General features: G+C 38.2%; 1 protein-coding gene and 1 long non-coding RNA gene across 4 annotated transcripts in view; one reads left to right on the top strand and one right to left on the bottom strand.

Annotated features, from left to right (window-relative positions):
- Nucleotides 1-16,907, bottom strand: part of CATSPERB (cation channel sperm associated auxiliary subunit beta) — a 120,183-nt gene extending 103,276 nt beyond the window's left edge. For 2 of the 3 annotated variants that reach the window (XM_020875990.2, XM_020875992.2), the window contains exons 1-4: nucleotides 16,821-16,907; nucleotides 13,755-13,843; nucleotides 11,150-11,290; nucleotides 2,676-2,736 (exon numbers count right to left, since the gene is read on the bottom strand). In XM_020875990.2, the coding sequence (XP_020731649.2) occupies nucleotides 2,676-2,736; nucleotides 11,150-11,290; nucleotides 13,755-13,843; nucleotides 16,821-16,899 (370 nt within the window). In that variant the 5' untranslated portion in view covers nucleotides 16,900-16,907. Of the gene's footprint in view, nucleotides 1-2,675; nucleotides 2,737-11,149; nucleotides 11,291-13,754; nucleotides 13,844-16,820 lie in introns of those variants that run through there. The other variant, XM_070477946.1, reaches the window with a different exon arrangement.
- LOC139038709 (uncharacterized) overlaps nucleotides 1-23,144 on the top strand; it is a 448,893-nt gene that overhangs the window by 28,900 nt on the left and 396,849 nt on the right. The gene's annotated exons all lie outside the window — the stretch shown is intronic.

Genomic DNA, 23,144 nt, shown 5'->3' with positions numbered 1-23,144 from the left:
ACGGGGGATCCTGGTGGGCTGCCGTCAATGGGGTCGCACAGAGTCTGGCATGACTGAAGTGACTTAGCAGCAGCAACAGCATAGAGCTAGGCACTAAAAAGGGTATATTTTACTGAATGTAAAATATACCTTATTTCAAGGTGAAAAAACGGAACAAACTGTGAAGTATAAATGGAGAGACTCTTTTTACTTTTTACTGTCTTCCCCATTTTCCAGTTATCACCAAATTGCCATATAGATCCATAGGCCTGTTAAATCATTCAAAAATGGAGCTAATAATAGAACCTAACACATGCCTGCCTTCTAAGTCACTTGAGTCATGTCCAACTCTTTGCAACCCAATGGACTGTAGCCTGCCAGGCTCCTCTCTATCCATGGGATTCTCCAGGCAAGAATACTGAAGTGGATTGCCATTTCCTCCTCCAAGGGATCTTCCCGACCCAGGGATCAATCCCATGTAGCAGGCAGGTTCTTTACCACTAGTGCCACCTGGGAAGCCTACATAACACCTAATGAGTAATAAATGAATTAAGATAGATAAAGTGTTTAGAGTCACGCTGTAAATATAAGCATTTAGTAAATGCTCCCTGCTGGTTCTACTACTACCAAGAAGATTATTTTGCTATCTTTGTTATTGATGCTACATAAACTACCCTTTCCAAGATTTTACATGTACACCTTGTGGCTCAGCTGGTAAAGAATCCACCTGCAATGAGGAAGACCTGGGTTTGATCCCAGGGTTGGGGCGATCCCCTGGAGAAGGGAAAGGGTACGTACTCCAGTGTTCTGGCCTGGAGAATTCCATGGACCATACAGTCCATGGGATTACAGAGTCAGGCACGACTGAGCAACTTTCACTTTCACTGCTTAAATTCATGTCATAGCAGCAAATGACAAATGATTGAGGAGAAAGTGAATGGGCAAATATGGTCTCCTTCCCCCTGAATATTTTCTTTCCTGATTTCTAGCATATTACTAATATCATCCTCTTCTATTACATTATGAAGTGAAGTGAAGTAAAAGTCACTCAGTTGTGTCACTCTTTGAGACCCCATGGACTGTACAGGCCAGAATACTGGAGTGGGCAGCCTTTCCCTTCTCCAGGGGATCTTCCCAATCCAGGGATCAAACCCAGGTCTCTCGCATTGCAGGAGGATTCTTTACCAGCTGGGCCACAAGGGAAGCCCATTACATTATGAGCTCAAATATATCTCTATTTACTCAATCCAGAAGTTGTGTCAAGATAGGCAGATATTATTTGGTCTCTTTCTCTAAAATACTTACAATTTCAGATCACTTTTGTTCCTCCATAGGTGATCTTAGAAATTAATGATTTATGAAATTAAAGTTTGTAAATAGGAGAAGTGAAAATAACAAGTGATCTTCACTTCTTTGTTAAACTAAGGTCAATATTAGGCCAAGCAACCAGAACAATCTATCATTAGACTGTACTCCCTTGCTCCTCTTTTAATGGAGTAGAATTTTCAGGATGAATTATTTGAAACAAAAATCACAAAAATTTCCAATAGATTAACTTGAAAAAATTGAGATGAATGAAGGATAAAAATAGTGATATAATCTAAGTTAGCTGTTATAACATGGGGGCCTCTTTTTCAATCTTTTATTTTTGATGTTTCCTTATATGGAGTCTTTTCCATTCTTTCTGCCTACTATCACTTCTCCCCTGCCTTTTACTCTGTAGGACACATAATTTGGTTCATCCTTTAACTTCTTCCATAGAAGGGTTGACCTGTATGATTCCCCCAATTCCTCATCACCTGCTACATTTGACTGGCACACAAGAGTGTGCCCAATCAATTCTAGGGCAGTTGAAAACACTTTTCTGGGAATTTTGAATTGGGCTGGCCCCTAGGAAATATAAATATAAATTTGACAGCAGTGAATCAGCTTTAGAAAACTCATCTGCAAAATGGAAAAATAAATAGAGAGCTATAGAAAATATAGATAAGAAAAAGAGGGAGAAAATATTCCCTGGGTTCTTGATGGCTCTCTGTTTCTTACTTCTAATTCCTTCCTATAGTTTGGCTTCATTTTTGTCCTTGGGTTTCATGACAAAAAGAAATTTAGTATTTTTCCTTTAGTGAGGTCAAGATGGTTTCTGTTTCTTGCACCTACCAAATTAGAATATACCCTTTATCATTTTTAAACTATGGGTCTGTATCTCATGCCTGAAGATCTACTAGCCCAGTCCACTAGCTCAATATTCACACCTTCTGGAATTTTATTTTCCTCCTTTCCTTTAGGTATTTACAGTAGCATATAAACTAGGCTACCACATAGCACTTAATACTAGAGCCAACAGTGAAATAATACATTATATTTTAAAGTTAATTATTCCATTTCATTAAAATTAATTGGTACCTGAATTTCTCAATACTATAAATTTTAAGTTCTAGAAAATGAGTCTACTTTAAATAATATAAGCTATGTATATCAGAACCATTCATCTATAATAAATTGCTAAAACACAGGAAGCTCAGTTAAATTTGAGTATCAGGTGAATCACTAAATAACTTTTAGTAAAATGTATGTCCCAAATATTCCAGGAGACATTAACACAAGATAGCATAATTTTAACATGATAAATGGTTTTTATTTTATAAATTTGGCAATCTATACCCATGAGTAAAATAATTAATTTAGATTACTCTTACCTGTATTTTTTGTAATGTTTTCTCTGGGAATATCAATCAACCAGTAAACCCGATCACTGTACTTGAGTAAAGAAGATGTGAGAAAACAGTGTCTTACAATGTTGTTAGCACCACTTATTTTGGCATAGTCTACCACATATTTAAAAACTAAAATTAAACAAAAACACCCAATGCAAATATCCTTTACCCAGAATTTTCACTCCTGGGAATTTAGCCTACATTATAGTCACATATGTGTGAAATGTGTTCAAGGATATTTTCATCATTACTTTTCATAGTATTAGAAGATTGAAAATAACTAAAAAATAACTAAAGTATTCATTACATAAAGTTATATGTAAGAATACAGTCACAAAATGGAACATGATACAGCCAAACGCAGGTAGCATAAAGCTGAAACATTACTGGCTTATGTGTCAGAGGACAGAGCCTGCTGCTGACAGAAAATTTAGGAATTTAAGAAAAAAATACCAGGAGCAAGGGAACTGCAAAATATTGATCTAAGAGTTAAATACGAATGTGAGAGTTTGACCATAAAGAAGTCTTAGCACAGAAGAATTGATGCTTTCAAACTGTGATGCTGCAGAAGACTCTTGAGAGTCTGTTGAACAGCAAGGAGATCAAAACAGTAAATCCAAAAGAAAATCAACCCTGAATATTCATTGGAAGGACTGGTGCTGAAGCTGAAGCTCCAATATTTCAGCCACCTGATGGGAAGAATCGACTCATTGGAAAAATACACAGATGCTGGGAAAGACTGAGGGCAAGAGGAGAAGGGAGTGACAAAGAATGAAATGGTTGGATGGCATCACTGACTCAGTGGACATGAGTTTGAGCAAACTCTGGGAGATGGTGAAGGACAGGGAAGCCTGGCATGCTGCAGTGCATGGTGTCACAAAGAGGAGGACATGACTAAGCAACTAAACAACAACAAGAGTTAAAAATAAATTCTTTCCAAATTCTTGGGCAACACAAGTGCAGGGGGGATCCTCAGAAGGCCATGTTAAAAAAAAAATCAGCAGTGGAAACTAAAAGAACTAAATAGACATATTAGCTGCTGAAACCATGGGTAAGACCATTTGCAATCTGTGCCAGGGCAATTAATAGCATTTTAGACCACCACCAACAAAAAAACCAGCAACTTCTTATAAGAACATAGCAGAATCCAGAGTTGCTACAGCTTACTATTATCAATGTCACGTTTCCACCAAAAATAACAGGATATGAAAAGAAATAGAAATGTGTAACTAATATTCAGGTAAAAAAAAGATAAACCATAAACTGACGCAGAATGAGTTCAGATACAGACGAAGACTTCAAAGAAGCTATTATAAATATGCAAAGAGATTTAAGAAAAATTTGTTAATGAGGGAATGTATAGGAAATCCAGTACTGAAATGAAAAATAAAATCATAAAACCAAGTGGAAATAATGAGGTTGAAAACTGTAACAGATAAAATATTAACTGGGTGTGTGTTAGTCACTCAGTCATGTCTGACACTCTGCAACCCCATGGACTGTAGACCACCAGGCTCCTCTGTCCAATGGATTTTCCAGGAAAGAGTAATGGAGTGGGTAGCCACTCCCTTCTCCAGGGGATCTTGCCAACCCAGGGATCAAACCCGGTCTCCTGCATTGCAGGCAGATTCTTTACCATCTGAGCCACCAGGGAAGTCCTGTCAGTTTTCAGATACTATAAAAATTCAGTTGTTGTTGAGGAGGAAACTGAGGTACACTGACATCCCCCCACCCCAGGCCTCTATTTGGCAGTCCATGGTCTAGCCTACACCCTCCTACTCTCTGTGGAATGAGTTGCATGCAAAGACTTTTGCCACGGGGGAGGGTCTCAGAAGCCCTCGTGGTGGCCTGTGTTGGGGGGAGCCTGGGCAGGGTCAAGGGCTGTGGATGTGGGAGCAGGAGGAAGGGTGTGGCTGGAAATGGCAAAAGGAAGAATAAGTGAACTTAAATATATAACAACTGAGATTATTCAGTCTGAAATAGGGGTTCAATGATTAAAGGAAAATAGATGGAGCTATAGAGATCTGTGGGTTGATAAAACATTTTCCAAAATGTGCCAAATTGAGCTTTTGGTTCAAGATGGTGGAGTAGAAGGGCATGTCCTCATCTCCTCCTGTGAGAGCACCAAAATTGCAACTAGCTATTGAACAACCATCAACAGGAGGACACTGGAACCCACCAAAAAACATACCCCATGTCCAAAGAAAAAGAAGCTGCAGCAAGATGGTGAAAGTGAAAGTGAAGTCGCTCAGTCATGTCTGACTCTTTGCGACCCCATGGACTGTAGCCTACCAGGCTCCTCCATCCATGGGATTTTCCAGGCAAGAGTACGGGAGTGGGTTGCCATTTCTGTCTCCAGGAGATCTTCCCAGCCCAGGGATTGAACCTGAGTCTCCCGCGTTGTAGGCAGACACTTTACCATCTGAGACACCAGCTAGGAGGTGTGCAATCATGGTAAAATCAAATCCCACACATGCCAGGTGGGTGATCCACAGACTGAAGAACAATAATACCAAAGAAGTTCTCACAGTATTGTGAAGGTTCTGAACCCCACTGTTGTGAAGGCTGGGAAGCCTGACAATCTGACAAAAGGACTGAGAATCCCCAGTAATCTGGCCTTGAGGGCCAGTGGGGTTTGACTACAGGCCTCCCAGAGGACTGGGGGAAACAGGGATTCCAGTCTTTGAGGGCACAAACAAAATTTTGGCACAGCAAGACCCAGAGGAGAGAAGCAGTGACCCCATAGGAGACTGAACCAAAACTACTTGCTAGTGTTGGAGGGCCTCCTGTAAAGGCCTGGGTCAGCAGGGGCTCACCACAGGGATGGGGGCACTTAAAGGTCTCCCTTGGCATAAACCCTCTTGGAGTTCACCATTAACCCTACCATAGAGCCTACAGACCCCAGGGCTGGGTCACTTCAGGCCAAACAACTACCAGGGAGGGAGTGCAACCCCACCTATTAGCAGATAATTGGATTAAAACTACTGAGCAAGGCCCTGCCCACCAGAGCAAGACCCAGTTTTTCCCAGTCCCTCCCATCAAGAAGCTTACACAAGCCTCTTAGCCTCATCCATTAGAGGGCCGACAGAAGAAGCAAAAGAAGCATAGTCTCACAGAAGCTGAAACAAAAACCATATCACAGAAAGTTAATCACTATGACAAAGCAGAAAGTTTTGTCGAAAATGAAGGGATAAGATAAAATCCCAGAAAAACAACTAGATGAAATAGAGACAGGCAACCTTCCAGAAAAAGAATTCAGAATAATGATAGTGAAGATGATCCAGGATCTTGGGAAAAGAATGGAGGCAAAGTTCGAGAAGATGCAAGAAATGTTACCAAAGGCCTAAAAGAACTAAAGAACCGACAAACAGAAATGAATAATACGTTAGAAAGAATCCATAGCAGAATAACTGAGGCAGAAGAATGGATAAATGACCTGAAGGACAAAATGGTGGAAATCAGTGCCATGGAACAGAATATAGAAAAAAGAATGAAAACAGCCTAAGAGACCTCTGATAACATTAAATGCACCAACATTTGCATTATAGGGCTCCCAGAAGGAGAAGAGAGAGAGAAGGTACCTGAGAAAATATCTGAAGAGATAATACCTGAAAACTTCCCTAACATGGGAAAGGAAATTAGTCAACCAAGTCCAGGAAGCACAGAGAGTCCCAGCAAGGATAAACCCAAGGAGGAACAAACCAAAACTCATAGTAATCAAACTGACAAAAATTAAATACAGAGATAAAATATTAAAAGCAACAGGGAAAAATGACAAATATTTTATTTGTCAAGGGAACTCTCATCAGGTTATCAGCTGATTTCTCAACAGAAACTCTACAAGCCAGAAGGGAATGACATGATATATTTAAAGTGATGAAAGGGAAGAACCTATAACCACAAATACTCTACCCAGCAAGACTCTCCTTCAGATTTGATCGAGAAATCAAAAGTTTTCCAGATAAGCAAAAGTTAAGAGAATTCAGCACCACCAAACCAGCTTTACAACAAATGCTAAAGAAGCTTCTCCAGGCAGGAAATACAAGAGAAGGAAAAGATCTACAGAAAATAAACCCAGAACATCAAGAAAACCATAATAGGATCATACATTACCTGAAATGTAAATGGATTAAATGCACCAACTAAAAGACATAGACTGGCTGGATGGAAGAAAACATGTGCATGTATGCACTTCCACTTACCACATCATTCTACTTGACAGCCCCCAGATTGTACAAAATTATTTTATATTGTTAAGTTAATCATGTTCCCATTATGGCTTGCAATTGGAATAATCTTTTATTTTTTGTCTGGTTGTTGATTGTGAAAACTGATAAACATCTTTTACTATTGTGAAAAAAAAAAAAAAAAGCCCATTTGGAGTCCCAGGCAGGAAAAGAGAGAAAGGGGCAGAACATTTCTTTGGAGAAGTAGTGGCTGAAAACTTCGGAAATTTGGTAAACTTACAATCCAAATAGCCTAGTGAATCTCAATTAGAGTAAATACAAAGAGAAAATCTTACAAGCACTAACAGGAAAATGCCACATTACATACAGGGGACAATAACAAAATTAACAGTTGACTTCTCTTTCAGGATAAATGATGTCAGGTGACACATTCAAAATGCAGAATGAAATATTCAAAATGCTTAAAGCAAATGAAATCACTCAGAAATTCTACATCTTACAAAATAATCTTTCAAAAATTAGAGTGACCACTAAAAACCTACTAGAAGTTTTAAGTGAGAGTATGTTTTCAGGATATCAGATACAACAATTAGTTGTATTTTTTATATACTTGCAAAGAACAATCTGGAAATGAGAATAAGAAAGCAATTCTCTTTACAACAGCATCAAAAAGAATGAAATATTAGAAATAAATTTAACAAAAGAAGTGCAAAACTTATACTCTGAAAACAACAAAACATTGTTGAAAGAAATTCAAGAAAACCTAAATAAATGAAAAGAATCCAGCTTGTTCATCTGGAAGTTCTTGGTTCATATACTGTTGAAGCCTAACTTGAAGGATTTTGAGCATTACCTTGCTAGGATGTGAAATGAATGCAACTGTGTGGTGGTTTGAACATTCTTTGGCATTGCTATTCTTTGGGACTGGAATGAAAACTGGCCTTTTCCAGTCCTGTGGCCACTGCTGAGCTTTCCAAGTTTGCTGACATACTGAGTGCAGCACTTTAACAGCATCATCTTTTAGGATTTGAAATAGCTCAGCTGGAATTCCATCACCTCCACTACTTTTGTTTGTAGTATTGCTTCCTAAGGTTCACTTGACTTCACACTCCAAGATGTCTGGCTCTAAGTGAGTGACCACATCATCATGGTTATTTGGGTCATTAAAACCTTTTTTGTATAGTTCTTCTGTGTATTCTTGCCATCTCTTCTTAATCTATTCTGTTTCAGTTAGGTCCTTGTCATTTCTGTCCTTTATCATGCCCATCCTTGTATGAGATTTCCCCTTGATGTATCCAATTTTTATTTTATTTCTTAAAATTTTCATTTATTTGTGTTTTAACTTTTGGTTGAGCTCTGTCTTTGTTGCTGCACACATGCTTTCTCTAGCTGTGACAAGCAGGGCCCACTCTCTAGATGTGAGGCCTCGGGTTCTCATTGTGGTGGCTTCTCTTCTTATGGAGCATGGGCTCTAGGGCCCATGGGCTTCAGCAGGCGCGACTTTAGGGGTCTAGCTGCTGCTGTTGCTGCTAAGTTGCTTCAGTCGTGTCCAATGCGTGGCGATCCCATGGCCTGCAGCCCACCAGGCTCCCCCGTCCCTGGGGTTCTCCAGGCAAGAACACTGGAGTGGGTTGCCACTGCCTTCTCCAAGGGGTCTAGAGCATAGGCTAAATAGTTGTGGGCTTAATTGGCCTGAAGCATGTGGGATCTTTCTGAACCGAGGATTAAACCAGGGTCCCCTGCATTGGCAGGCAGATTGTTAACCACTAGACCACCAAAGTCCTTCCGATTTTCTTGAAGCAGTCTCTAGTCTTTCCCATTCTACTGCTTTCCTCTATTTCTTTGCACTGTTCATTTAAGAAGGCCTTCTTATCTCTCCTTGCTATTTTCTGGAATGCTGCATTCAGTTGTGTATGGTGGTGGTTGTGGTTTAGCTGTTAAGTCATGCCTGATGCTTGCAACCCCACAGACTGCAACCTGCCAGGCTCCTCTGGCCATGGTGTTTCCTAAGCAAGAATACTGGAGTGGGTTGCCATTTCTTTCTCCAGGGGATATTCCCTGACCCAGGAATGGAACCTGGGACTCCCGCATTGCAGGCCATCTCTTTACCAACTGAACCGCCAGGGATGCCCCAGTTGGGTGTATCTTTCCCTTTCGCCATTGCCTTTCACTTCTCTTCTTTTCTTGTGTATTTGTAAAGCCTCCTCAGACAACCACTTTGCCTTCTTAGATTTCTTTTTTGGGGATGATTCTGGTCACTGCCTCCTTTACAGTGTTACAAACCTCCATCCATAGTTCTTCAGGCACTCTATCAGATCTAATCCCTTGAATCCATTCATCACCTCCACTATATAATTATAAGGGCTTTGATTTAGGTCATACCTGAATAGCTTAGTGGTTTTCCCTGCTTTCTTCAATTTACGTCTGAATTTGGCAATAAGGAGCTTATGATCTAAGTCACAGTTAGCTCCAGGTCTTGTTTTTGCTGACTGTCTAGATCTTCTCTCTCTTTGAGTGCAAAGAACATAATCAATCTGATTTCAGTATTGACCATCTGGTGATGTCCATGTGTAGAGACATCACTTGGGTTATTGGAAAATGGTGTTGGCTATGACCAGTGTATATTCTTGACTAAACTCTGTTAGCCTTTGCCCTGCTTCATTTTGTACTCCAAGGCCAATCTTGCCTGCTGTTCCAGGTATCTCTTGACTTCTTACTTTTGCATTTAAATCCCCTATGATGAAAAGGACATTTTTTTTTTTTTTTTGGTGTTAGTTCTAAATGTTGTTTTGGGTCTTTGTATGACCAGTCAACTTCAGCCTCTTTGACATCAGTGGTTGGGCCTGGACTTGAATTGCTGTGATGTTGAGTGGTTTGCCTTGGAAATGAACTGAGATCATTCTGTCATTTTTGAGATTGTGCCCAACTACTGCATTTCAGGCTCTTTTGTTGACTATGAGGGTTACTCCATTTCTTCTAAGGGATTTTTGCCCACAGTAGTAAATATAATGATCATCTGAATTAAATTTGCCCATTCCCGTCCATTTTAGTTCACTGACTCCTAAGATGTTCACTCTTGCCATCTCATCTTGCCTGTGAACACAATGTTCACTGCTTGACCACATCCAATTTACCTTGATTAACAGACCTAACTTTCAGGTTCCTATGCAATATTGTTCTTTACAGCATCAGACTTTTCTTTCCCCACCAGACAAACCCACAACTGTGTGTCATTTCCGCTTTGGCCCAGCCACTTCATTCTTTCTGGAGCAATTCATAATTGCCCTCTGCTCTTCCCCAGTAGCATATTGGACACCTTCCAACCTTAGGGGGCTTATCTTCTGGTGTCATATCTTTTTGCCTTTTCATACTGCTCATGGAGTTCTTGTGGCAAGAATATGGAGTGGTTTGGCATTTTCTGCTCCAGTAGACCACATTTTGTCAGAACTCTTCACTTTAACCCATCTTGAGTGGCCCTGCAGATCATGACTCATAGCTTCATCGAGTTATGCAAGCCTCTTTGCCATGACCAGACTGTGATCCATGAAGGAGATCATAATATAATTTGTCATTAAAAAGGATTATGTACTGATATATGCTCTCACATGATGAACCTGAAAAATATTATGATAACTGAAGGAAGCCATTCACAAAATACTGCATATTATACAGTTTTATTTATATGAAATGTTCAAATAAGCAAATCCAGAGAGACAGAAAGTACATTAGTGGTTGCTTAATACTGGGTAGTAGAAGGTGTAATGGGGAGTGACTGTCAATTGGTATGGGCTATCTTTTGGAAGAGGTGAAAGTGTTCTAATATTAGATAGTAGTGATGGTTGCACTCTGTGAATATACTAAAAACCATTTAACTGTACACTTTAGGCAAATTGTAAGGCATGTAAATTATATCTTAATAAAGTTGCTACCCTTCCTCCCCCCCAAAATGAAATAAAGACATTTTCAAATGCAAAAAACATCCAGGGAATTAATTGCCTATAGACCTGCTCTGTAAGAAATGCTAAAATTTCTTCATTGTTGAAGGAATATGACACCAGATGGCAACTTATACTTACAGAAAAGAATGAAAAGCTGTGGAAATAATGAATATGTGAATAAAAAATATGAATCTTTTTCTTTTCTTCTCTTAATTTCTTAAAAGAATATATATAAACCATATTGCCAGATCAGCTGTTTTTAAAAACACATGCTAAAAGGAACAGTATTCTTGTTAATAATATATCACAGAATAAAGTAAAATGTAATTACCAAAGTTAAATTAAAGTGGAAGATCCCTGTGTATGTACTATTTATGATTTCCAGACTGGGAGCAAGTCCTGCTGATGTGAATACACTGAGAAACTCCTTTGTAGTAAACTCAACTTCAGATTGGAAAAAACACTCGATTTTCTTTGGGAAAGAGAAAAACAAAAACAAGTAGTGACAATTTGATGAAGGGAAGCATTTTTTACATTAATTTAAAAATGAGGAGAAATCTATGAAAAGTAGATGCTGCTAAAGATTACTATCTCTAGTAATTCCAGTCTTTAACTTAAAAAAAAATCTATTTTGAAAAGTACATTTTTCAAAAGTCAGTAAGCTATTATGCTAGTGTCGTAACAGATTTCAATATATCCTATAATAATGTTTTCTGTCACAGAAATGGTCATAGAGTTATTATATTTAATAAACATAGAATCAAAGCTTAATGCTATCACATGTAGAAATTTATATTTTATTAACATCATTTTGTATCTAAATAAAAAAGAAGCAAAATCATGTCACTGCATTTTTATTGAATATTTCCCGGTTGTGAGAAGGTGAATGAAAAGGTAGTGACCATAAATGGTGGATTTTCTTGAAAATCAATACAGATAAGATGAGCTTCATCTCATTTAGTTCTCACTTTGGGCAAGTTACCTATCTGAATTTCAGTTTCCCTATCTATAAAATGAGGAAACATTCATTCCAGGGATATTTACTGAGCCCTTACCACGAAGCAGGCAGTGTTATAGGTGCTGGGGAAACAGAAGTGAACAAAACAGGCAAAAATCCTTAACCTAATGGAATTTGTATATTAAGGGGGTTAACCGGGAGATAAACCCAAATACAAAGGTGTTATCACTTCTCCACAATTTTTTGCTGTTTGTTAAGATGGTATATGAGCTCCAAATTCTAAGCACCCCTTTGAGTTACTCATTACTGTGTTCTCCTATGGGTATGTGCATTGCATGCATAAATAAAGTTTTCTCTATTTTTGGCTGTGCCCTGCAGCTTGCAGGATCTTAGTTCCCCAACCAGGGTTTGAGCCCAGGCCATGGAAGTAAAAGTGCTGAGTCCTAACCACTGGGCTGCCAGGGAATTCCCAAAGTTCATATTTATCTCCTGCTTAATCTGTCTTTTGTCAGCTTATTTTACAGGCCCCAGCCACAGAACCTAAGAGGGGAGGTTCAGTACTTCCCTATAGTACTTATCTTAAAGAAGATTAAATGTTATAATGAACATGAAAATGCTTAGAAAAATGCCTGAAACACATAAATACTTTGTAAATGTTAACTATTATATCTACTAATTCCTCTTCTAGAATTGTGCTGTGATGTGCTTAATCTCTCAGTCATATCCGACTCTTCTTGACCCCATGGACTGTAGCCCACCAGGCTCCTCTGTCCATGGAATTCTCCAGGCAAGAATACTGGAGTGGGTTGCCATGCCCTCCTTCAGAGGATCTTCACAACCCAGGGATTCGACTCAGGTCTCCCACATTGAGGTGGATTCTTTACTGGCTGAGTTAGGAGGGAAGCCCCTTCTAGAACTAGCACATTACAACTATCCAAAAACTAGGTTATAATTCACCTTCACAGAGGACAAAACTGAAGATTAGAGAGGGTAGGTAACCTGCCCTAGGCCACACAGCCCATGTATGGTAGAACCAAAATTTGACCCCAGTTCTGTAAGTCTCACTTTCTCTAGAGCCCATTTCTTTTCTAAAATATGTACTCAGAGACTCAGTCATGTCTGACTCTTTGCAACCCCATGAACTGTAGCCCACCAGGCTCTTCATCCATGGGCTTTCCCAGGCAAGAACACTGGAGTGAGTTGCCATTTCCTTCTTCACTTCCCATAATATTTAATCACAAACAGGAAAGACATGAGTGACTCAAAGGGCATGAACTTCATAAGATCTGTAAATAAAAAATTAAATATATGTTTGGCATATCAAGAAGGAATGGGGAACTAAGTCAAAGCAGACTTTAGGATAAATGTATTTGTCCTTATGGAGCATTTTTCTTTGTTTTGTTGTATTTATCATGGATTTTTATACAATCTGTGCAACTTTCATTAATTTATGTTTTTGTTAGCATTTGCTTCATGACTATCTTAACAACATTTTATTTTGCTGTGTTTTTTAAACTTTGCCATTATTTGAATCAAAGGAATCAAATAACTCTTACCCAAAATGACAACTGCAATGTGGTACTTGTTATGAAAGGAAAAGATTCTTTCCCAAGTTCATGTGAGGAAACGTTCTTTTTCTAACAGGCTACATCTGTCAAACCTCAAGTGAACAAATCAGATTCATAAAAAATGAAGATCATTATAGCCAGTCTTTTTTAAAAAAGAGGAAGGAGGCATCTTAAAAAAAAAAAAAAGCAAACTACCCAGGGTGTTCAATTGCTAAATGAAATATTTCACTTGATCAAGGGAAATGAAATAGAAAGGATAGAAAGGAAAATTATTTATATCTAATTTCACCCCCTGAAGTCTGAAAATAGTAGAAGATAGTTGAAAAGAGTACAATGCTATTGGTTTCACATTTTGACTTAAAAGGAGTACAAGGGATTGTAAAACACATGCTATTAGTAATGGACCTTACCAAGTCATCAGAGGAAAGATACAATTTGATCATTTCATCCTTTTGGGGAATCCCTTTACTATCACAAGCAAAGTGTGACTCTGTATCACCTAAATAATACAAACACATATATGTATATTTTAGGTCACTAATGAAGAATTTCCATTAAAAAATATTTTTAAAAGAACAAAAATTATAATTGTATATTTTAAATTCACATCACTCTAGATAAAATTAAGTTCTCCCATTTTTTCATTTTAAAGATAAAATTGCTGTTGTTGTTTTTCAGGTGCTAAATTATGTTCAATTCATTGTGACCCCTTTGACTGCAGCATGCCACGCTTCCCTGTCCTTCACTATCTACCTGAGTTTGCTCAAACTCATGTCTACTCAGTCAGTGGTGCCATCCAAGCATCTAATCCTCTGTCACCCCCTTCTCCTCCTTCCCTCAATCTTTCCCGCATCAGGGTCTTTTCCAATGAGTTGGCTCTGTGCATCAGGTGGCCAAAGTATTGGAGCTTCAGCTTCAGCATCAGTCCTTCCAATGAATATTCAGGGTTGATTTCCTTTAGGATTGACTAGTTTGATCTCCTTGCAGTCCAAGGGACTCCCCAAGGGTTTTCTCCAGCCCTAAAATGTTAAAGCTAATTTCAAAAGCTAATTTTGAAAACTAATTTCAAAAGCATCAATTTTTAGGTGCTCAGCCTCTTATTTATGGACCAACTTTCATGTCCATGCATGACACTGGAAAAATCAGAACCTTGCCGGCAAAGAGATGTTTCTGCTTTTTAATAGGCTGTCTAGCTTTGTCATGGCTTTCCTTCCAAGGAGCAAGCATCTTTTAATTTCATGGCTGCAGTGACCATCAGCAGTGATTTTGGAGCCCAGGAAAATAAAGTCTGTCACTGTTTCCACATTTTCCCCTTCTATTTGCCATGAAGTGATGGGACCAGATGCCATGATCTTAGTTTTTTTAATGTTGAGTTTTAAGCCACTTGTCTATGCTGTGTTTGGAACTGAGACTAGTTCTATACTGAGATATCTTTTCCTCAATTGAAATAGTCCCTGAATAAACTGTAGTATCACAGCTTTAAATACTGTTCAGCTCTGGTTTTCTTTGGCAGAATGAAGTTAAAGCCAGCTGCAGCAAAGTACTGAAGCCCATCAGAGGTAAGGCTAGATTAAGAGTGACTATAGACATCTTTTATAATAAGCATGGGTTTTGGTGGTATACAATGGCAAAATACTTTTTATTTTTTTTTTTTTAATTTTTTTCCATTTATTTTTATTGGTTGGAGGCTAATTACTTTACAATATTGTAGTGGTTTTTGCCATTCATTGACATGAATCAGCCATGTATTTACATATATTTCCCATTCGGATCCCCCCTCCCACCTACCTCCCCACCCGATCCCTCTGGGTCTTCCCAGTGCGCCAGCCCTGAGCACTTGTCTCATGCATCCAACATGGGCTGGTGATCTGTTTCACCCTTGATAATATACATGTTTCGATGCTGTTCTCTCAAAGGCAAAATACTTTTTAAAAGACTGTTTAATTTAAAGATGTTAGGAATTTTTAAAATAATTTTTGAAAAAGTGTTTTAAATTCTCTGATCTTTTTGAAATGAAAAATGGCTGTCAGGAATATGTTGATAGTTTCAAAAAAATAAATCAGGACTCAATATGTCCTTTCAAACTAAAGGTTCATTTATTTGAACAAGGAACATGAAATCAAATACTTTTAAAAGTGCATGCTGTGGAGAGGGCATTTTGAATATAGGTAGTAGGAAATATTTACCTTATTATGTGATTTTGTTGCAGGAAATCTCATAAATATACCACCTATAATTAATGTCACATCTATAATACTCTAGAAAATTTGAAAATGGAATTTTTACTTAATTTAAATATTTCAAATGAAATTTCAATAAAGTTCGAAACTATTTAAATGCAAAAAATCTGATGTACAGAAAGATGTAAGCTTGCTAAAAATTTTTTCAATAAAAACCTTTACAAAGTTGAAAGATGGCCAGTCCAGATTTGATGCATGATACAGGATGCTCAGGGCTGGTGCACTGGGATGACCCAGAGGGATGGGATAGGGAAGGAGTTGGGAGGGGGGTTCAGGATGGGAAACACACGTACACCCATGGTGGATTCAAGTCAACGTATGGCAAAACCAATACAATGTTATAAAGTAAAATAAATAAATAATTTAAATTTAAAAAAAAGAAAGATGGGATTGAAAAATCACTTATCCTTGTGCTGTCTTTGTGGGATACTCTTCCACATGCCTGCATAGACATTTTGGGGATCCGTATATATTGCTATCTTTCCTGCAATGTTTTCTCTGACTTTATCCTGTGCCCAGTTGGAAGTATATACTCTTCTCTGAAGTCTCATAAGTTTGACAGTGACTTTGCAATCTTAGTTTATATCCATATTTATGTGATATATTCTCTAGTAGATATAGGAAATAGAACTGATTCACTCCACAACTCATCCAATTCTGCAATACATCCATGTGTAGAAGAGAGCCTGGAGTCTCTCCATCCACTCAGTCAACAATTTTTTTGAACATTTACTATGTTCTGGTAGATCTAGTTTCGGATACTATAGAAGCTATGCAATCTGCACAAATAGAGGTGGATTTGTCTTATTCCTTTTATAAAATTTTACACCATGAAAATCCTATTTTTCAATTTGATCCATGTATTAATTTCAGAAAGTTCTCAGATTATTAGACTATAATTCAGTTTACAATTCATCTTACATGTAACCATTCATAGCGGAAAAATAAAAAAGATCTATATAAATAATTCAAGCTTTGTAAATACGAAATGCTCCTTAAAATTTAAATATTGTATGACTTACAAGTAATGAAATACTATAGCTAAAGAAAAGTCCCAATGTGCACAATGATGTTATTCAAAACCTCTACTACAATAGATAGTACCCAGGAAAAACTGGAAATAAGGTAAAGAAGAAGTGCTAAAAGAAAAAACTGTTTGGGTAGTGAGGAAAGGATATAAAGGGGAACTCCTGAGGAGATTTTCTCTATTTTACAGAGTAAGAGTCTGAAACCTACCTTTATTATATGTTATTCCTGATGAAAAGTCAAACATGTTCAAAAGTAAAATCAGAACATATAAATGTGGCAATTCCATCTGTTAGAAGAAACAAGAATTGTTTCCATTCATTTACTATGAACATACTTTTTAGTTCCTTTTGCTATAAACAACAGCATAGTAAAGAAAATATCTCTCTTCTGAATTAAAAATGTTTCTCATTATGTGATAAAAGCAGGAAACAATGGATTAAACTCTACACTTAACTCCTTAGTTGGTAAGAAGGACATTTATAAATATAATTATTGTAAACTAAAGAGCTGTGGCTCAGGTTTTTTTGCAATCCATGTAACTGCTAGAGAGGCATGATTAATTCTATAGCTGTGTGAAACACAACCTGACTTGCTAAAGACTCTGGGGATGATATAGTTGTACCTTGATCTAAGATTCTGACTGCAATGCTCTTGAAAGAGACAACCCACGTGACTCCTAAGCATCCCTGCACATCCTTGCTGGGTACCAGGAATGCAAGGCCCTTTCTCAGGGTTGTGTTTGCAGCAAACAACCTGGAAGGATGAGGTAACATCTTTCCTGGACAAGCACAGGCTTGTTTCCATGAAGAATCTCCCAGACTTGGTGTTTCTCTGTAATGCATACCACTGTGTGTGTTAGCAAGTACCTGTTATGGGCCAAACTGCTTCCCACCCACCAAATTCATATGCTGAAGTCCCAAATCCCAAATATATCAGAATGTGGTCATATCTGGAGATGGGTGTCTTTACAGAAGTAATTAAGCTAAAATGAAATCATTAGGGTAGGCTCTAATCCAACATGACTGGTGTCTTTATAAGAAGGGAAAATTTTGGACACATGCTCATACAGAGGGAAGATGATGTGAAGACACAGGGAGAAGGCAGCCATCCACAAGCCAAGGTGAGAGGCCTGGAGCAGTTCCTTCTTTGTGGCACTCAAAGGAAACCAACTCTGCTAACACTTTGATGTTGAAACTAAACAGGACCCTTTGGGACATTCTTGCTTTGTTTGGGACCCTATGTGCCCCCCACTTTTTGAAGTAGAAGAGGGTTCTCCTGAAGTTTGCAGGTTTCTCCTGAGTCTCTAAAGGCTGGCTCAAGAGTTAAAGATCAGGAAAGTGTGATCATGAAAAAAAAAAAAAAAGAATAGCTGTTGGGTCAGGAAACAGGTAATGATTTAAACAAAAGATTAATCAGATAACGAAGTCAGAGGACCTTTAGTTCCTTCACTAAGATGTTTGACCACTGGAAAGTGACTTAACTTCTTCAGGTTCAGGTTCATTTTCTATTCAGTCAAATAGGGATAACACTTCAGAGGGTTGTTGTAAAAAGAACTGAATAATATACTAACACATCCAACAGCTACTTTACATAGAATAAGCACTTGATAAATATTATCTCTGAATCCATATTTTTATACATTGAAGCAACCTCTTTATCCTTATCATATCACACTCTCCTACTCATCCTTAACAGTCAAATTACCTCCACTTAATCACATTTAATGCTTAGAAGTTTCATGTAATGGTCAGATATAGGGCACATATCTGGGCATTTCTATTCTCCAGCGCGAAATAAATATTGGGAATTGTCCCAGAGAAGGAACCTCCCTCCCTCACCATCTGGTATTTATAGTTACTCTATTATCATGGAAGAGTGATTACACTATAAATTCATGCTATAGTAGGGCCTTTATTTCTTACTGTAATTTCCTCTTACTGGGATGCCTAATCAGTTGCACTTATCTTTTTTATGTTTTCCCAAGCTTTCTTCCATATAAGTTGACAAAGAAGAACTCAAGTTGGGAGCTGAGTTTTCACAGCTTACTGGTTTAGTAGTTCACTTAACTGTGGTAACAGCCAATCAGCTGCTATGAAGTACAGAAACATGCTTAGAAAAACCTAAAGGACAGGCAGTTAGAATTTCCAATTAACTGTCTCTTTCAAAGAGCACCAAAGATCATTTTCTTTAAAAATCTTCAAGACATGGAGTTTGTTCAAACCTATCATCTTTTATACAACATCCATTCAGAAACCTACAAGTGACTATCTACAAAATACTTCAATCATCATGGGATTGAGTGCCTGAGGAGAAACAAAAATGATAAAAGGTCATACCAGCTACCTACAATGAGGTTTAAATGAAGACAGTCTGTCAAAGAGAGCTTCATAACTGTGTCCAGAAAGAAGAATCAGACTTAATAGGGAGACCTTATTGATTAGGGTTGCTAAGTAGGAAGTTAGACATGAGCAACAAGGGGAGGTCTGGCTGAAAGGGATGCAAACTTATTGCTAAACTTCAGTCCAGACACACACAGCAGAGCTCACAGATACGCTACAAAATAACTACAGAGACTTTCAACTCTTGCACATGTGCCCTAGGCACACAGTGGATACAAAAGACCACAGGGGCTTCTCCAGGAAACCTTAGGCAGTTAGGCAGTTAGGAGTCAAGGGCTCATGAATATTCTACACTGAATTATAACAGATGGAATTATGGGAAGATATAAACAACACAGCCTGCTGTTATACAACTTTTAATTGTCAATCAGCCTTGAGCATATGCCCATTTTTATTCCCTTTCATTGATTGGTGGTGGGTACAAGCCCTACTTTGAACCAGACACAACCAAGAGGAGGAGACTGGAAGTATAAAACAGGGAAGCCAAGAGGGTTTGCCAGGAAGGATGAGGAGAACTCCTTTTATTAGTTGGACTAATAAAAGATCTGTATGCTAGACCTGAATGAGTTGTAACTTGTCTGTTGTTCTACACCTTTTGGTCCATTGCTTTAAGGTTTAGTTGTGACAAGATAAGAACCAACTAAGAGAAATAAACCAACCCAACACAGTAAACAGAAAAGTGAATATACAAAGCAGAAAGATAGCAATGAGTTACTTGTGTTTGAGAATCAGTAAGACAAATTGCCAACATCAGCTGGATCATCAAAAAAGCAAGAGAGTTCCAGAAAAACATCTATTTCTGCTTTATTGACTATGCCAAAGCCTTTGACTATGTGGACCACAATAAACTGCGGAAAATTCTGAAGGAGATGGGAATATCAGACCACCTGACCTGCCTCTTGAGAAACCTGTATGCAGGTTAGGAAGCAATAGCTAGAACTAGACATGGAACAACAGACTGGTTTCAAATAGGAAAAGGAGTATGTCAAGGCTGTATATTGTCACCCTGCTTATTTAACTTATATGCAGAGTACATCATGAGAAATGCTGGGCTGGAGAAAGCACAAGCTGGAATCAAGATTGCTGGGAGAAATATCAATAACCTCAGATATGCAGATGACACCACCCTTATGGCAGAAAGTGAAGAAGAACTAAAGAGCCTCTTGATGAAAGTGAAAGAGGAGAGTGGAAAAGTTGGCTTAAAGCTCAACATTCAGAAAACTAAGATCATAGCATCCTGTCCCATCACCTCATGGGAAATAGATGGGGAAACAGTGGAAACAGTGTCAGACTTTATTTTGGGGGGCTCCAAAATCACTGCAGATGGTGACTGCAGCCCTGAGATTAAAAGATGCTTACTCCTTGGAAGGAAAGTTATGATCAACCTAGACAGCATATTAAAAAGCAGAGATATTACTTTGTCAACAAAGGTTCATCTAGTCAAGGCTATGGTTTTTCCAGTAGTCATGTATGGATGTGAGAGTTGGACTATAAAGAAAGCTGAGTGCTGAAGAATTGATGCTTTTGAACTGTGGTGTTGGAGAAGACTCTTGAGAGTCCCTTGGACTGCAAGGAAGATCCAACCAGCCCATCCTAAAGGAGATCAGTCCTGGATGTTCATTGGAAGGACTGATGTTGAAGCTGAAACTCCAATACTTTGGCCACCTGATGCCAAGAGCTGACTCATTTGAAAAGACCCTGATGCTGGGGAAGATTGAGGGTGGGAGGAGAAGGAGACAGCAGCCGATGAGATGGTTGGATGGCATTACCGACTCAATGGACATGAGTTTGCGTAAACTCCGGGAGTTGGTGATGGACAGGGAGGCCTGGCGTGCTGCGGTTCATGAGGTCGCAAAGAGTCAGACACAACTGAGTGACTGAACTCAACTGAACTGACTAAGTGAACCTTTGTCAGTAAGGTAATGTCTCTGCTTTCTAATATGCTATCTAGGCTTGCCATAGCTTTCCTTCCAAGGAGCAAGCATCTTTTACTTACATGGCTGCAGTCACCATCTGCAGTTATTTTGGAGACAAGAAAAGAAAATCGGTCACTGCTTTTACTTTTTCCCCTTATGTTTGCCATGAAGTGATGGGACCAAAGACCATGATTTTAGTTGTTTGAATTTTGAGTTTCAAGCCAGCTTTTTCATTCTCCTCTTTCACTCTCATCAAGAGGCTCCTTACTTCCTCTTCACTTTCTGCCATTAGAGTGGTATCATCTGCATAGCTGAAGTTGTTGATAATTCTCCTGGCAATCTTGATTCTAGCCTGTGATTCATCCAGCCCAGCATTTTGCATGATGTACTCTGGTTAGAAGTTAAATAAGCAGGGTGACAATATATAGCCTTGCCTTACTCATTTCCCAATTTTGAACCAGTCAGCTGTTCCATGTCTGGTTTTAAATCTAACCGTTGACTTGCATATAGGTTTCTCAGGAGACAGGTAAGGTGGTCTGGTATTTTCAACTCTTTAAGAATTCTCCACAATTTGTTGTGATCCATGCAGTAAAAGGCTTTAGCATAGTCAGTGAAGCAGAAGTAGGTGTTTTTCTGGAATTCCCTTGCTTTGTCTATGATCCAACAAATGTTCGCAATTTGATCTCAAGTTCCTCTGCTTCTTTGAAACCCAGCTTGTACATCTGGAAGTTCTCGGTTCATGTACTGCTGAAGCCTAGCTTGAAGGATTTTGAGCATAATCTTGCTAGTGTGTGAAATGAATGCAATTGTATGATAGTGTGAATATTTTTTGGCATTGCCTTCCATAGGCTTTGGATCATAGTGTTTTCATTGTCATTTGTATCTAGGTATTTTTTTATTTCCTCTTTCAATCCTTTGATGATCCACTGTTTGTTTAGTAACATATTGTTCAAAGTCTCCACCTGTTTATGTATTTTTTATAGGTTTCGTCCTGTAATTTATTTCTAATCTTATATCATTGTGGTTGAAAAAGATACTTAATATGAAACTCCCCTTCTTATCCCAAATTATTTTTTCTCTCTCCTTGCAACTTATTAGTTGAAGAAGTTATTCTAATGTTTTTCTCACATTCTGGAATTTGCTAATTGTATCATCATCATTTTTTTTTACACCATACATTTATCTCATTTGTAAATTGCTATAGATTGCTGTAAATTGCTAAGTAGATTTAAAGGATTGATCAGATTCAGGTTAATTTTTTTGGCAGAGACACTTCATATGTGGAGTTGAGTATTTCTAACAAGTGGCACATAATGTTCGGTTCTCTCTTTCCATGATACATCAACAACTATGTATTGCCTAGTGAAAGTGCTCAGTCATGTCCAACTCTTTGTGACTGCAAGGACTATACAGAATATACAGGACTATATTTTGTATAGTATTCTGTACCGGCTAGAATACTGGAGTGGGTAGCCTTTCTCTTTTCAGGGGGATCTTCCCAACTCAGGGATTGAATCCAGGTCTCCTGCACTGCAGGTGGATTCTTTACCAGCTGAGCCACAAGGGAAGCCCCCATTTATTGCCTAGATCTGTTAAATTCACTGGAGGTGGCAAGATGGTGATATTTTATCATTAGATTTTTTTTATTCATTCATTGGAATACTTCTATAAAGACAAAATTTCCTTCACTATTTGGATACCCAGCAAAGGCAAAATAAATGCTTCATTCTTTTCCTTCACTTACTAGTTTTGATTCTCTGGCATTGATTCCCTAGCATCCTTGTAGAAGCAACCAATAAGATTTATTTTTAAATATCATTATGAACTCACAGATTTCTATTTAAATATATTTGAGTGTTTCTATTCATTACAGTTATTATCCTTATTGATGTTCAAAATGTCCAATGTTTAGCAGGTATGGTCTTCTTAAAGAGTCCTTTTCGCATGACTCTACTAGTCTTTGCTTGCTTGCTTTCCTCCTTTCTTCTAGGACAAAGTGCTTCAGGCTCACTCTATACATTTCCATTCCAAACATAGAATCAGTCAATTCCAATTCCTTTTACTGGAAAATGGTTTTTAGAAACCATAATCTGAGGTAGGCTAGTCTTTAAAAGAATAAAGATGTAAAACTTTAGGGAGATACATTGTATCTACTTAAAACTGAATTTCTCCACATAGTCACCAAAAAATCACATACATAAAGAGAATTAGTATAA

The sequence above is a fragment of the Odocoileus virginianus genome, chromosome 16 (assembly GCF_023699985.2).
Source record: "Odocoileus virginianus isolate 20LAN1187 ecotype Illinois chromosome 16, Ovbor_1.2, whole genome shotgun sequence".
In the NCBI taxonomy this organism is placed as follows: Eukaryota; Metazoa; Chordata; class Mammalia; order Artiodactyla; family Cervidae; genus Odocoileus; species Odocoileus virginianus.
Note: the sequence above shows the minus strand (reverse complement) of the source record. Positions and strands in the feature narration are given on the sequence as shown.